The sequence below is a fragment of the Loxodonta africana genome, chromosome 5 (genome assembly GCF_030014295.1).
Source record: "Loxodonta africana isolate mLoxAfr1 chromosome 5, mLoxAfr1.hap2, whole genome shotgun sequence".
In the NCBI taxonomy this organism is placed as follows: Eukaryota; Metazoa; Chordata; class Mammalia; order Proboscidea; family Elephantidae; genus Loxodonta; species Loxodonta africana.
The window spans coordinates 43,177,991-43,193,188 of NC_087346.1; the positions used below are offsets into that span (position 1 = coordinate 43,177,991).

At 38.3% G+C, this 15,198-nt stretch overlaps 1 protein-coding gene across 4 annotated transcripts in view; it reads right to left on the reverse strand.

Annotated features, from left to right (window-relative positions):
* Nucleotides 1-15,198, reverse strand: part of NPNT (nephronectin) — a 79,529-nt gene that overhangs the window by 17,045 nt on the left and 47,286 nt on the right. For all 4 annotated transcript variants that reach the window (XM_064285479.1, XM_003410379.3, XM_064285480.1 and 1 more), the window contains 5 exons: nucleotides 13,285-13,404; nucleotides 11,905-12,024; nucleotides 9,907-10,041; nucleotides 9,543-9,665; nucleotides 7,605-8,000 (listed from right to left, as the gene is read on the reverse strand). In XM_064285479.1, coding sequence (XP_064141549.1) covers nucleotides 7,605-8,000; nucleotides 9,543-9,665; nucleotides 9,907-10,041; nucleotides 11,905-12,024; nucleotides 13,285-13,404 — 894 coding nt within the window. The remainder of the gene's footprint in view (nucleotides 1-7,604; nucleotides 8,001-9,542; nucleotides 9,666-9,906; nucleotides 10,042-11,904; nucleotides 12,025-13,284; nucleotides 13,405-15,198) is intronic.

Sequence of the window (15,198 nt, forward strand, 5' to 3'; positions counted from 1 at the left end):
CAGACTTCTTGCAAAGAGTAACTACAACAAAATGTAAGCACTGTTTATTAAAGGTAGGTTTGCAAGTTCAGTTTTTGTCCTACAATGGCTCCCATGACATTGCCCAGGCCAGTTCTGGCATCTGTTGTCAGACAAAAGACTAAAGATAACAGTATCTTAAATTCTATGCTTAGGGGCTTAGTTCACTGAAGAAAATGGTACATAACTTTCCCAATATTTTGAAGGCTCTTTCTGGTGGCAGAATCTAGAGGTTTTCAGAGACTAGAGCCTGGAGGGTGGAGATGATGACAGAGCTTTATGAGTCCTCTCCTCTCTCTGTGTCTCTAACTTTCACTCTCACTGTCTCTCTCCAGATGTAGAACATATGCATTACAGCTTTACGTGACCACAGAGAAAAAAGGAAAAAGATTAGAACTGAGCTTCTGCAATTTCCTTACCCACATTAGAGAAAATTCTTAGTCATCTATTGATGACTAGCAAAAAAAAAAAAAAGGTGGGGGGGGGGGTTGGGCTCCACAGAAACAATCGCTTGTTTTCTAAAGCCTTCATCCCATAGAAAGAATCAACAAAGTTCAAAAAGACAACTTTGGGCTGAGAGTAAAGAGCAGAAATGGGGGGAAAAAAAGAAAAATACCTGGTAAAAGTTGAAGCAACAGACACAGCTACTCGGTAATGAAATGAATTTTTCTGACATGTCTAACTCTCTTTTTTTGTATTCCTTTAATAAAGTTTTAGAACAGCTCTGAAGCACTGTCTGGAGCAATCCTAGGATAACAGAATATCTCAAAGGTGGTCCTTTTCTAAACATGATCATACAAATCATAACATAACCTCTGCAGATGAGGAGAACACTTGACAGTTCTGCTCTCTTTCCCTCCTCTAAGCCAAAGGAAACTGTGAAGATTAGGCTCTATCAGAACAAGTCCTGCAGAAGAGAATGCACAGGCGAAGAAGACTCTCCAATAGGTTGCTTGGATTGAGTGCAGCACACACACCTTCTGGGGTGGAGATGAAGCCCACCAGCTGTAGGGGACAGATGTCAATAGGCTCAGGCCAAAAAATAATCTATTTAAATGAAGAAATACAACTTTTATTTCTGATATTCGTCAGATCCGTTACATAATGTTTCCATCTACATTCACCTCTGAAAAGACTGCTGCCACTCAGCACAGCAAGGGACCTGATGTGACGCTGTCTCTATTTTAGCATCCCAGCGGTTCAAGTGGGTACTATAAACACCTTAGCAAAACATGTATTCCAATCATTTAGGAATAAATAAAGGATATACAAAATAACTAGATTCCTATTTTCATTTTCTTAGCTCATGTAACAGCTCTCACTTGCAAATCAATTTGTTTCAAAAGGATCTGATTGGCAAAAAAATAAAAAACTCAAACCGTAATAAAAAGCATCAGAAAAATATAAACTCAGAACTATAGCACAAAATAGAGCTGCCTTTTTCTAAAGGTTAAGTAGGCAATGCTATTACCATACAATTGAATTCAATGTATTGAGTCCTTATGATGCACCAAGCACTATGGTAAGTTTTGCATGCAGTCTTTCATCTCATTCTCACGGTCCGCAATGAGGTAGAGAATATTAGTATCCCCTACTTACAGATGAGAAAACAAAAGCGAAGGAAACTTAATAACATGCCCCAAATCATAGAGTGCTATGAGCACTGTCCTTTTAACATAAAAAAAAAAAAATAGCTCTATAATATTGTTATTTTCAAAACAAATGTTCATATAATATTTTAAAAATTTAATTTCTGACTTGGGTCACATTCACCAAGAACTCAAGTTGTACTTTCTGGAGAAAATTTTTTTTGTCTTTTACCAGCCACCATACAATCCAATTAAAATATAAATCAAAAATCTTGAAAGTGTTCAGAATTCATCTCACCAGATCCTGACCTGTAAGCAGTGATAACTCGCGCCTTCAAAACACGAGCAGAAATTTAATCTTCAGGGAGATGTCAGGCATCTTCTCAGGGCCTCTCCAGGCCCTACTGTTTACTAGAAAGCAAACTAGTTTGAGGACCTTTTCACCCCTCAGCAGAAACAATCTTTTAACTCATCACCACACAGTATCAGAAAGAGACCACAATCTTTCCATGGCTAAGAACAATGTGACCACACCAGTCACAGACTCTATAAAATCTGCAGAAGGGTAACGGGATAGAACGGCATGCAGCAATCAGCAAGGAAACAATTTTCTTCCTACTGCTTCGGACTTGAAATTTCAACACATTCTCACGTTCTATAATGATATGGGGACTGAAGACAGCCCCTGATACATATTACATTATATTCTATAATCGTGATCCTGTAATGCCTTTCCTTTTTTCATTATAGGAGTCAGGTGGACACATGCCTAGGCACAACTGCTACATTTTAAACAATCTAAAATAAAAATAAGAAACCCATTGCCATCAAGTCAGTTTCAACTCATGGCACCCCTACAGGACAGAGTAGAGCTGCCCCATAGGGTTTCCAAGGAGCGGCTGGTGGATTTGAACTACTGACCATTTGGTTAGCAGCCAAGTTCTTAACCACTGAGGCCACCAGGCCTCCTTAAACAGTCTACATCTGGCTAACTCTGACTCCACCCAAGACACAGTTCTGCTGGGTTGGGGTTGTCCATTATGGTTTAGAGAGCCCTGCTACTCAAAACGTGGTCTGCAGAGCAGCAGCGTTACCCGGGAGCTTGTTGGAAGTGTAGAACCTCAGGCTCCACCTCAAACCTAATGAATCACGGTCTGCGTTTTACCAAGAGTCCATGTGATTTATGTGCACAATAAAGACTGAGAAATACTTCTCTAGAAAGTTGGATTTAGTAAATGTGCTGCATAAATTAGGAATCTACATCTTAAATAAGGACCCAGGTGATTCTGGTTCAAATGAGCTTCTGGCAACATTTTGAAAAGTAAAATTTGCTTTCTGGCCCAAGTGATACATTCCTCGAAGTAACCTGACTATCCCAGCTAAACCTGCACATACTTGACACAGTTGTTAAGAATATTTTGAGAGGTTAAAAATAGAAGTTAATAAAACCTTCAATAAATTTTTAAAAATCAATGTTTGCAATAAAATTAACACGATTAAGAACTGGAATCTCCTCGGGTACTTTTTCAAAATACACAACTCCCTCTCCTGGTGGGGAGGGTGGGATTTCATTACCACTGCCTCCTCCTTCTAAGGAATTACTGTTACCAATGACAGCAGTGACTGAAAGATTAAAAGTCACTGCACAAGGATATCAAAAAGACAGTGAAAATCACCCCAAATATCAAAAACTGGATACATCCATGATTACTGTTTAAGCCTTTTTTTTCCAGACTTGTATATACACATAGACATATGTATACAAGGATTTTATACCTAATCGGAGTGATATGCAATAGATGGTTTTGTGTCTTTTTCTTAACACTTTCATAACATGAGTATTTTTCAAAAAAACATTATTAGTAATTGCATAATACCTCATTGTATTACATGAGTGGAACGTATATCCCCCCCAACTTCCTTTACTTTTGTGCCTGCGTAAAGTTTCTTTTCTTTTCTTTGCTCCGGGGGCAGCTCCTACCTGCTCTGACATCATGCTTAGGTAAAGACTTTTATCTTTGGTGCTTGGACCCTAACTTTTCAGCAATCCCCTCTGGCATCTGTACAGACATCCCACCACTTACATCTGTGTTTCTTCTCTAAGGTTACCCAGCATCTTTCTGGCCTCCCCTACAGCTCACACCCCCTCACCAGAGTATTCCTAGAGTCCAAGACCAAACTATTAGTCTCAGAAACCACGCAAATGAGCTAACCAGAAAGGACTACTGGGCCTTGTGCATAGTGTGTCTCACTCTTCTGTCCATCTTAGCCTGAAGTTTGTTATACTTAATTCATATCCCACTGAACTGTAATTCCATGATTACTTCTCTTTGGGAAATGATGCATATTACATGCCTCTTCTAGGGATTTGCAATGGCCATTAGCACGTTATTGAGAAGTTCTGCAGTTAACAAACCTGTTTAAGTTGGCTACTCCTAGGATTTCTCAAAGGTATTTGACTTCAGAACCTTTTTAAGCAAATAATCGCATAATATCGCAGAAAACTAATGTTCTCTTTAGGAAGTACTGGTCTGCCACATTAGTGAAAGAGCAAGAATTTCATGCTATATTAGGGAACTTCAGTGTTGCCTGAATAATACCTATAGGGCTAGCCCTGCAAATATATCTGTTACTATTTCTATTCATAACAACCTAAGAAATCTAGAAACCCAAAGTTATTGCTGTTGTCACCTGCTGTCAAGTTGGCCCTCAACCCATGGGAACCCTATGCACAACTGAACAAAATGCTGCCAGGTCCTGTGCCACCCCCACGATCAACTGTGAATCAAACCATTGTGATCCACAGGGTTTTCACTGGCTGATTTTTGGAAGTAGTTCACCAAGCCTTTCTTCCTAGTCCAACTTAGTCTGGAAGCTCCGCTGAAACCTGTTCAGCACAATAATAACACTCAAACCTCCACTGACAGAGTAAGTTATTAACAAAAAAAAGGACTTAATATTTTCACATCATATATGAAATATTATTTCCTTAATCATATACTATTTAAATCTTCCCTCATCATGATTTATATCTTGGGCACATAAAACATGAGGTCTGGAAACAATGATCAATTGTGTCCATTACCCCTTGAGGACCTGACAATATGAAAGATGTGTAAACCATAGTTTCATGAATTTAGACTAAATATAAGAAACAACACCCCAATAGTGGGATGGGTTACTGGTGCTAACACTGGAGGTGGTGAGAAGCTCCCTTTGGGTATAATTTGAAGGTAGGGCTAACGAGAGTTCCTTACAGATTGGATGTTGATTATGAAAATAGGAATCTAAGATGTCTCCAAGTTCTTTGGCCTTAGCAACTGGTAGGATGGAGGTGCCATCAGCTGGGGTGGGGAAGGCTGCAGGTACAATATATTTGGGGGGAAGACCTGGAACAATTTCGGATATGCTGAATTTCAGACATCTATGTTCATCCAACTGAAAAGGTTAAACAGGTAGGTGATCTATGAGTCTAGAGTTTGGGGAGATGACTCGGCTGGAGATGTATTCTTGTTATAGTATTTTTTCTTCTTTGATTTTCTTTTAGGATATCTCTGTAATCTTTTCTCAGAGGGACAACATACACATATCAGTTATAAGTTAAAATCTGTTTAACAACCTCTTCCATCTAAAACAAACAAACAAAAAACCTCTTTCAAATGTAAGAAGACAACTGAAGTATGAATGGGGCCATGTGGACTGCCCAACAGTGGCCATAATTAGCATCACCTGAAAATTCGTGACAGGAGGGCCACCACATTCCGTTCTCACACATGTGGAGAATAAGGATGGTTTAAGAAGCTGTTATGCCAGAAGTGCAGAAAATATTCAATGAAGAAATGGTGTTGAGCTAAAGTAGTACGAAGGTTCTTTTCTGTTTTCAGAGTAAATAGACACCAGTTATCTGCCCTGAACTGAGAACACCTCCTTTATTCCGAGTACATGCTATAATCACAAGGCAGCAGGTTAAGTAAGAAGTGCCCAAAATATTCTCATATGTGCTAAACTTAACCAGCAGCTAGCTACAGCTGCAGATGAAATGAGAGTAGATGTTAATTTTTTGGCAGGAGTCTTGAAGGCAGCAATGCTATCTGTGGCGGGCAAAAGCCCTGGCAGAGGATCAAGGTAATCCTTTCCCAGGGTGTGTCTTTAAGATCACACTTTTATAATGGGTGTTTCAAACATTACTGAAACTCCATACTTCCCGTTTTACCCTGCTATATTCTATTGGTGAACTTCAATATTATTTTTAATTCATATCTATGTTGGTATGGAGAGGAGTAATGAGAACAGAGTCTTTTTAAAAAAGAAAACATTAAAAGGAAGACTCAAAAAAGTTTTGATATCTATGTGATAATTAGTGTCTTTTTACATTAAATAGCCAATTTTTGAAGACACTATTTTAAGACAACAGAATAATGTAAATACCAGGTTTACTTAAGCTTCCATGAATAAAACCTCATGGTATGATCACAGAGATGGAAAAAGTAAAACAGGGAGAGAGAGAGAGAGCAAAGACTAAGAGAGAGAGAGGGTGGAGAACTTTACAAAAACATGCTTTTCAAACAGACACACACATATTAAATGTATATTTTAAGAGCTACCATCTAAGTCCTCTAAAATTATATTTATTGTCAAAATATATACAACTACATCTCATCTCTCCTTAAAGGGACAATAACCTAGGGAAAAACATCTGAAAGTCACTTACAAGTAAACAGAAGTTTTCATTTCCTCTCTATTAAGAAAATAGAAATTTTAGTGTTCTTTCACCTGGTAAAAAATTACAAAGTTATTTCAGGTAAAAGAAACCAAGTTTAGTTCTCTCATGGGGGACTGAGGAAAAAAAAAATAGGTACTGAAGAAAGGAGAAGAGATAGGAGGAATGAATGGGAAGATAGCTAAGGATGAGAAAAGTGAAACTTGTCACATGGATAACGAAGTACAAGGAACACAAATGTTACAAAAAAGCAAATTTTAGTTTAGAATAAAACTTTCTTTCTTCTAAACTTGATTTTCTTCCTATATCTCCACTGGTGACACCACCCTTTACCCAGTTACCATTAAAATCTGGAAGTCCTTACTCTAAATCTAGCTCCAGCCTAGATCTAAATACCAGTTTACAACAAACAAAGGGCTAAGCTGTGCAATGTCTCTCATCTCTCTTTGCCTTGAACCACCAGTTAATTGGCAGTTTATTGCATATACTCTGCTGCTTTTTATTTCTGTGCCTTTTAACTATAATGCCCCATGTTTGCAACTCCTTTAGCCAAGCAAATCATCGTTTTACTCAGACAGCCCTCACTGTCTACACCCTGTCCAAAGATTGATTAGGTACCTCTTCTCTCTGCTCTCATAATGTCCTAGACAAACCTCTTGCACTGTACCTAACACAGCACCACAGTTATCTTCTGGGTGACTGTCTTTCCCACCAGACCCTGTCCTTACCTGTTTTATCTTTATAAACTCAGTGCCTAATACAGGGTCTGGCACTCTTGTTGTTAGTTCTGTTGAGTCAATTTCAGCTCATGGTAACCTCACGGATGCAGAGTAGAACTGCTCTACACGGTTTCAACACTGTGACATTTGGGAAGCAGATGGCCAAGTCTGTCTTCCAAGGCACCTCTGGGTGGGTCTGAACCACCAACCATTCAGACAGTAGTCAGTGCTTAACACATTGTGCTAATAAAAATGTTCACTGATTGAATGAGTTTTTCCAGTAAATCTGAATATGTTATGAGAATTCCCATACTGGATAGGAGCTGTGATCTATATATAACTTCATGATATTCTTTCCATTTCTACACACATTTGTTCCTTTTTGCCAAATGACTGACTCTTTGTAAAGCTCTTTATAACACTTATCTTTAGAGATATATGACTTTATACTTCGCACAGATAATTCTTTTTATGAGTTTGTTATTCAAGGCATAACCTGTGGCTGAAACGCCATCATAAAGGGCTTATTAGAAGGGTCCTAATATTTAAATGACTTACTGAACACATCTCCTCTGGGTTTCTGAGGTTCTGTCTGTATCCTGTTGTCAACTGTAATCCCCCTTGGAGATGTACTGGTGACTGGTGTGATTGTTGTCAGTCTGGTGGTTGGCCTTTTTGGTGGTGTTGGAGGTGGAGGTGTTCTGAACTCTGTTGATGGTGGAAGGGGTAGGGGTAGGGTAGGCTGTGGTGTTGGCTTTGGTGTAGCTCTTGTTGTTGGCTTAGAAGTGGGCCTGTAGGTAATGACGGGAGGAATATACGGTGTCTTCAGTGGCCATTTAGTACTTCCGACTTCAGGAATCCAATTACTGTGTCCCCCATCACCCTTGAGAACAGTACCATTTCCCTTTGGTACATGAATTGGACCTGAAGGTTCAATCATGACTTTTGGAATATCTGAAAGAGTCAAAAGATTTAAATTAATGTTTCTGCTGCCTAGAAAATTAAAACGTCAAACTAAAAAACATCCCAAAAAATTCCATGCCAACTAGGCTGCTTTTCACTTTTAGAATATTCTGCTACTGTAAGCCAGAATGTTTTCCAAATAACAAAAACATGTCAATGTGTATTTTATATGTATGTATACATATAGGTATATATATACACACACACAGACATATATATACATATATACGGGATACATTCATACATAAATGTGTATATGTGTGTGTATATACACATATATATATATACACACATTCATACACACCCACATATATTCATCCATTAGAGGTATGCAAAATATACACTGGTGTTTATGTAATGAATCTGTATTATTTGAAAAACAAAAAGTTTTAAATATTTATAAAGTGGAAATCTACATCAGAAAGTACGAAAAGAAGGGGTTTATTTGGGCGATGAATATGATGACCTGAAAATAGTTTCAAATATCAATCAACAATGATTTTTAAAATGCACGGTGGGACAGAGACTTTGTAAGTTTTGTTGTTGTTGTTGTGTTTTAACATAAGAGATATATATAGAGAGAGAGTCTATGTTAAGTATCCCTATGCTATCTGTATATTATAAAATCATGCTTAGAATTGTCTGGACTAATTTTGTTCTCATTTGCACTTTATATAAATTCAACTCATGCAAAAACATTTGATTAAAGTTCTACATATTATTTTATAGTCTGTCGTCCTTCACCCTCACTAATTTATACAATAAAAAAAAATAGCTTTTAAAAAAGACATTTTCAGAGGTCACCAAGATCATCTGTGGAATCTTTCCTCAATAATCTGTACCAAAAAGAATCAATATTTAATCTGCCTGGAATGATATACTCCAGACCAAGAATGATTGCATGACCCTTCAAAAATCTTTTAATCCCCATGGGTCTATGCCCTGTGATTTTCAGTAAATATTTTACTCAGGAGATTTTAAACATTGTCTATTGCCACATGAAAATGCATGCTTCATTTTGGCCTTTGGTTTATATGTTTTTTCACATTTATCTACTAACATAGCTGCTACTCCAAATATAGTTTATAGTAATTTAAAAAGCAAAACAGTTTTGAAAGCAGAGAAAATAAATACGAGAATGATTTTCTTCATAGTTCAGCTGGGCAGAGGAACAAAAAATGTAGACTATATTCAGATTAACCTAATGCCAATGACAAACTAATATTTATTTCTTATTTAAACAAAATCAAATTCTCAGGAAGGGCTCTATTATTCCTTCCTAGCTAAAGAAAAGCTATGGAGAGGTTTTCATCAAGGAAATTGGAATGCCTTTAAGATTAGAATGTACTACTCAATTTTTACTTTTTAAAAATACCTGAGCAAGTGATTTATTGTTTAAGGAAAGCACAGACTAATATCACTAACTATGAACCTTTGATAAATAACCTTGTTTCTCATCTTCCCTCACAATGGCCTTTGTGTAATCCTGTATTTCCTGCTGGGATTTAGACCTTGCAGAGAAGTATTACTCACAGAGGCAAGTCAGTCCATCACCCTGGTATCCATCTTTACATTTACACTTGTAGGATCCGTGTACGTTATAACATCGAGCAAAACTGCTGCACTGATGTTGACCAAGGGAGCATTCATCTATATCTGCACCAGAAAGCAGGAAAAGAAGGGATTTATTTGGGAGATGAATATGATGACCTGAAAATAGTTTCAAAACTCAATTTTTCATTTTTATTTTTGCAGTGTGAAGGCCCATGTAACTGTTTGTTTAATTTAAAGCCAATACTCTCCCCAACCACTGACATCCCAGCCAACACCACAGTTAAGGCACCACAGGGGGCATTATAGAAAGGAACAACACAGGGTAATTATTGGGTTTTATTACCATGACATTGGTATTTGCCTCCAATGTACATGAGGTCGAAGCCTTTATGACACTTGCAGATGTAGCTCCCAAAAGTGTTGACACACTGCCTGAATCTAGGGCAGGAGGCTCTTCCAGTAACACATTCATCAATATCTAGAAATATAAGTCAGTTACATCTTAGGAAGAGCAGTGGCATGTTCAGATGGACTGAACTGTCAAACAAGTAACTGAACTATCTGCACACAGTTGTCTGGCACATAGTAAGCTCATCACAAATGTTATCCAGATGGTTGCCTCCATGCCTCCACACACAACTTGAGTTCCACATTTTCAAAATTCAACTCATCCTCTGTTCTTCTTCTCTTGCACCCTGTCATACTATACCTGTATCCACCTAGTTGGCTTAACTATAAACACGAGTCACTCTTGCCAACGCTCTTTTTCTTAACTTCCAAATCACCAAGTCTAGTTAATTCTACCTCAGAAAAATTATTTGAATACAACTACTCTTCTCTTTATTCACTACCACTACCCTGGTCCAGGCCTCCATCTCCGGGGATAGACTATTACAAGAACCTCTAAACTGGCCTCTTTGCTGTCAGTCTTACCTCTCCGAAGTATTCCCTAACCCACTATAAAAATGATTTTGTTAAAACAGAAGACTGGGTAATCATGACCATGCTTAAATGGTTTCGACTTGCTTTATGAATTAAGTCCATATTCCTCACCATGCCCTTGAAGGCCCTGCAATGTGGCCCCTATCTACCTCACCCCTTTTCTTTAAGCCATTGCCCCTCATATTCACACTCTGCCTCCAGCCATGTTGTCGTCCTTTAAAAATCCCAAAAAAGCCAAGTTCTCTCTCACTGCAGTGCCCTGTTTGACTGGTCTTCACACAGCTTATCCTCTAGGTCTTACTTCAGGGATTTCCCTGACAACTGTTTTCTAAAGTAGACCTTTCCTGTTTTTCTCTTAGTGCCTCATGTTAACCTTTAGAACAATTTGCAATGTGATCGGGTATTTGTTTCTTTTCTGTCTCCTCCACTAGAATATGTGCCTTGCGAGGATCAAACTCTTGTCCGCTTTTTCTATCGCTGTATATACCTCACCAAGAACAGTGTCTGGAATGTAGACAGTACTCAATAAATATCTGTCAAATGACCAAATACCTCCATTTACTGAGAGCTTACTACATGCTAGGCAGTGTGCTACACTCTTTGCACATATGATCTCATTCAAACCTCACAATAGTTCCTGCCATGTGGCATTACTTCCATTTTAAAGATGAAAAGACCCAAGCTCAGAGAAAGGAGGTCTCTTGCATAAGATTAAAACTTATTGCCATTGAGTCGATTCCAACTCACAGAAACTCTACAGGACATACTAGAACTGCCCCATAGGGCTTCCTAGGCTATAATTTTTATGGAAGCAGAATGCAACATCTCTCTCCCACCGAGTGGCTAGTGGGTTCAAACTGCTGACCTTTCGGCTAGCAGTAGAGTGCTTTAACCGCTGTGCTACAAGGGCTTCTTTGCCTAAGATTCTGTATCTGTTAAACAGTAGACCAGGTCTGAAACCAAAGCCCATACTCTTAACCACTGTCTTCCTAACTAACTTGGTGGGGGGCGGGGGGGATGGGATCTAATCCTATAGCACAACACATATAACCTAGCCCTATCTATGTGTTCAGCTTCATCACTCACTTCTCCCCTTTGCCCCTTACATTCCATATAGACTGAGTTCTCCATGGTTCCCTAAACATTGTTCTCCCTTGAACTTTAGCATCTTTGCACATGTGGTTCCCTCTGCCTGAAGCTTTTTCCTGTCTGTCATCCTTGGGAAAACAGGTTTCCACGGCCCATTAACACACAGAAGTCCTCTTCTGAAACATCATGATCTTCTAAAGGATAGCTAATGAACTGATGTAATTGTCTTTTTTCCTTATTCCCATCACCATTCACTTTCTTCCTTTATCTAAGAGTGGCTGCTGATGGAAATGTTGATTTTACAACTCACCAACACAAGTCCTTCCATCAGGAGCCAGTTGTAGGCCAGGAGACGGGCACTGGCACCGAATCTGTCCTTTGACAACATCGCAGCCGTACTGACAGTTGGCCATGGAGCATGTCAGGGCACCTGGAAACAGAGTGTCTGGCTGACTCAGAGGGGTAGGGAACAGACTCTGCAACTGAAATAACTATGTTCTTCAATTTTCCAGAAATCAGTGACACTGAATCAACAATGAAGACAAACAGGCCTCACATATACAACATTCTAAAGAGAGTCAAAAAATAGAGGAGGAAGACAGAAGAACGCTGCCAGGGATGATTAAAAAGAAGTATACCAGCTTTGCTATTCTCTGGGGGACACCTTTAATATTGGTGAAGAATTAAAAGAAAAATTTAAAACCTTATCCAGCACAGATTATCTGGAAATTTTTCCAGTGGTCAAGGAAAGTTGAGAATTGAGGTATTTTTCCAGTTTATTCAAGCTGAATGCTGCTCCTAACTAAAACATCCAAATAATGTCTCAACTTCCCATTAAATTTCTCCAGAGGACAGGGGGAGATTTTCCATAGAGTTGCACAATGTTAGAAGATTCTAGCATCACTGCCACACTTAGTTCATGCAGTGCTTAATAAGAGTAGCCAAACTTTTGCTGTTTTAAAATGCAATTGTTAACTGATAATTTAGTGACAATAAAAATCAAGTCGCCGATGATGAGATATCATATAACCACAACCTCAATTCAATGTTCAGCCTGCAGAGAACTTTAGGGCACTGTTCATCTTATAAACACGCTCAAATGATAGTAGGAGACATCAAAGATACACATAAAATCTACTTTTCTTGTAATATAGGTGTTTATTTTTTCATGTAAAGTAGGTATTTTTTTCAGAAAAGAGAAATAATTTAATCTTTAGACCATTATAAAGAAAGGTAAAAATGGAAGCAGTATTTATGAATGATTTACAAGCATTCAACACGTCTGATGGATTTTCTACAGCAAATAGAGTGTGCATCCTTATGAGTAGCACAATATTCCCCAAAGAGTCGCTAAGGCTCTTTTTCTATCTGGAATAATTACTCAAAGTCCACGTAAAAGACAGGGAAAATTATGTTGAGAGAGACATTAAGAAATACACTTAGTCTTGTAATTCTTGTTCTAGACACCATTTCCAAATCGATTTAACATTGGTACCCAAGGTAAACGAATGCTATGCATCTAAAATGGACATCTCTTATTTTGATTTTCATTTCTTCAGGCATGCATATAAACACATGTACACTTCCTGTTTAGGAGGCCTGGAAGGCCACTTTCACAAAGGCAGGTTACAGAGCACGGCATGAAATCAAGCCCAAAGCACTTGTAAAACAGTTGAGATTCTTGACATACTTGAGCAAGACCCATCCGGCATGAGCATATATCCGTTGAGACAGTAGCACTTGTAGCTGCCGTAAGTGTTCATACACCTGTGCTTACAGGGCCGCGGCTTCAGGCCACACTCGTTTAGATCTGAAAACAATGGGGGTTGAAGCGGAAAAATCACAAAACCTCAGCACTATTGTAAAACATTCAAAATGCTTCTCTGTATTGAAGAATAAATGAGAAAAGTGGGTTAAGCTACAGCAAAATGTGAGTTATATAAGAGATAGATCCTGTTCAAGCAATCTTAATTTGAATATTGGTTATACTAGAGGTGACCAAGAGTTTTCTATCCTTTGTGATCTAAAGCCTTATAACAATGAGAAGGTCTTCTGAATTTCTGGGCCTTAAATTTTGTGGTGCACATGATCTCTGTCCAGACAGGATGGCTAGGAGGATCCTCCCCACCGGCCAGTGCCTACCTTGTCATCCCTAGAAAGAGCAGAATACTAATCTCCTCGTGGGTGTTGCTGTTGTTATGTGCCATCAGGTCAATTTTTGACTCATAGCAGCTCTATGTGACAGAATAGAACTGACCCCATAGGATTTTCTAGGCCTGGTGGTACTGTGGCTAAGCACTTGGTTGCTAACTGAAAGGTCGGCGATTCCAACCCACCAGCCCTCCACTGGAGAAAGATGTGTCAGTCTGCTTCAGTAAGAATCACAGCCTTAGAAACCCTAAGGGGTGGGTCTACTTTGTCCTATAAAGTCACTATGAGTTGAAATCAACTGGATGGCAACAGGTAATCTTTACAGGCACAGAACTCCAGGTTTTTCTTCAAGGAGCCACTGGGTGAGTTTGAACCTCCAACCTTTCAGTTAGTACCAAAGCACTTAACTATTGTGCCACCAGGGATCCTTAAATCATTTCTCTGACAACATCCTCAAAATATCTAGATTACTTCTAGATTCACTCTTGGCAATGTGATCTTACTCTTTCAATTTCTTCCTTTCTCTGTTTAAAGGCGATATCACATGAGCCTATTTTACTTTACAGAAAGTACACAGATTTTAAAGCATTAGAGTGTTTTGACCTTCCCAAAGGAAAGCTTTATTTTCAGAGAGTAAAAGCTACCTAAAATATAGTCACCATTATCGTGGTCTTTCTTGTTCAATCCTGTAGACTCTGCACAGATCTCAGATTAAAAGAAGCAAGCTTCAGTTTCTTACTTTAGTAATGCATTCAAATTACAAATGAACTTAAAAAAAAAAAAAAAACCCCTCCTAGGTATTATCATTCATTCAGCAGTTAAGGAGGACATATGGAAATACTAATGGCCAATACATAATAGTCTATGATTATGCATTTTAGGTTTACTGGTTTAAATATCAATGTTAAATGAATTAGTGGACTCCCCATTGTGAAAAATTTTCAATCCATGTGGAGCACTGCCTCAAGTGAATATAAAACTCCTAATGACAAATAAACACTGAAATAGTAGTGCTCAAAATACAGACTTCATTAAAAAGAAATGTGACCACATATTTATTTTGTCTGGAACCACCTGATTACCATAATTGTTTAATTTATCTGTATCATTGAACTAGAAATGCAGATTATAAAAAATCTATTTACAAAGTTGTTTTCAAATCTAATCAAATCTAAATCTGATCTCATTTATTAAAAATCTATATATTTCACTTAACTAACCAAACCCATTGCTGTCGAGTCGATTCCGACTCATAGCGACCCTATAGGACCAAGTAGAACTGCCCCATATGGTTTCCAAGGAGCGCCTAGGTGGATTTGAACTGCCGACCTTTTGGTTAGCAGCTGTAGCTCTTAACCACTATGCCACCAGGGTTTCCTTTACTAAACTAGCAGGTTATATTTTCAAATCACCAGAAAATTATTGCATCTAAAATTGTTTCATATTCTACTGA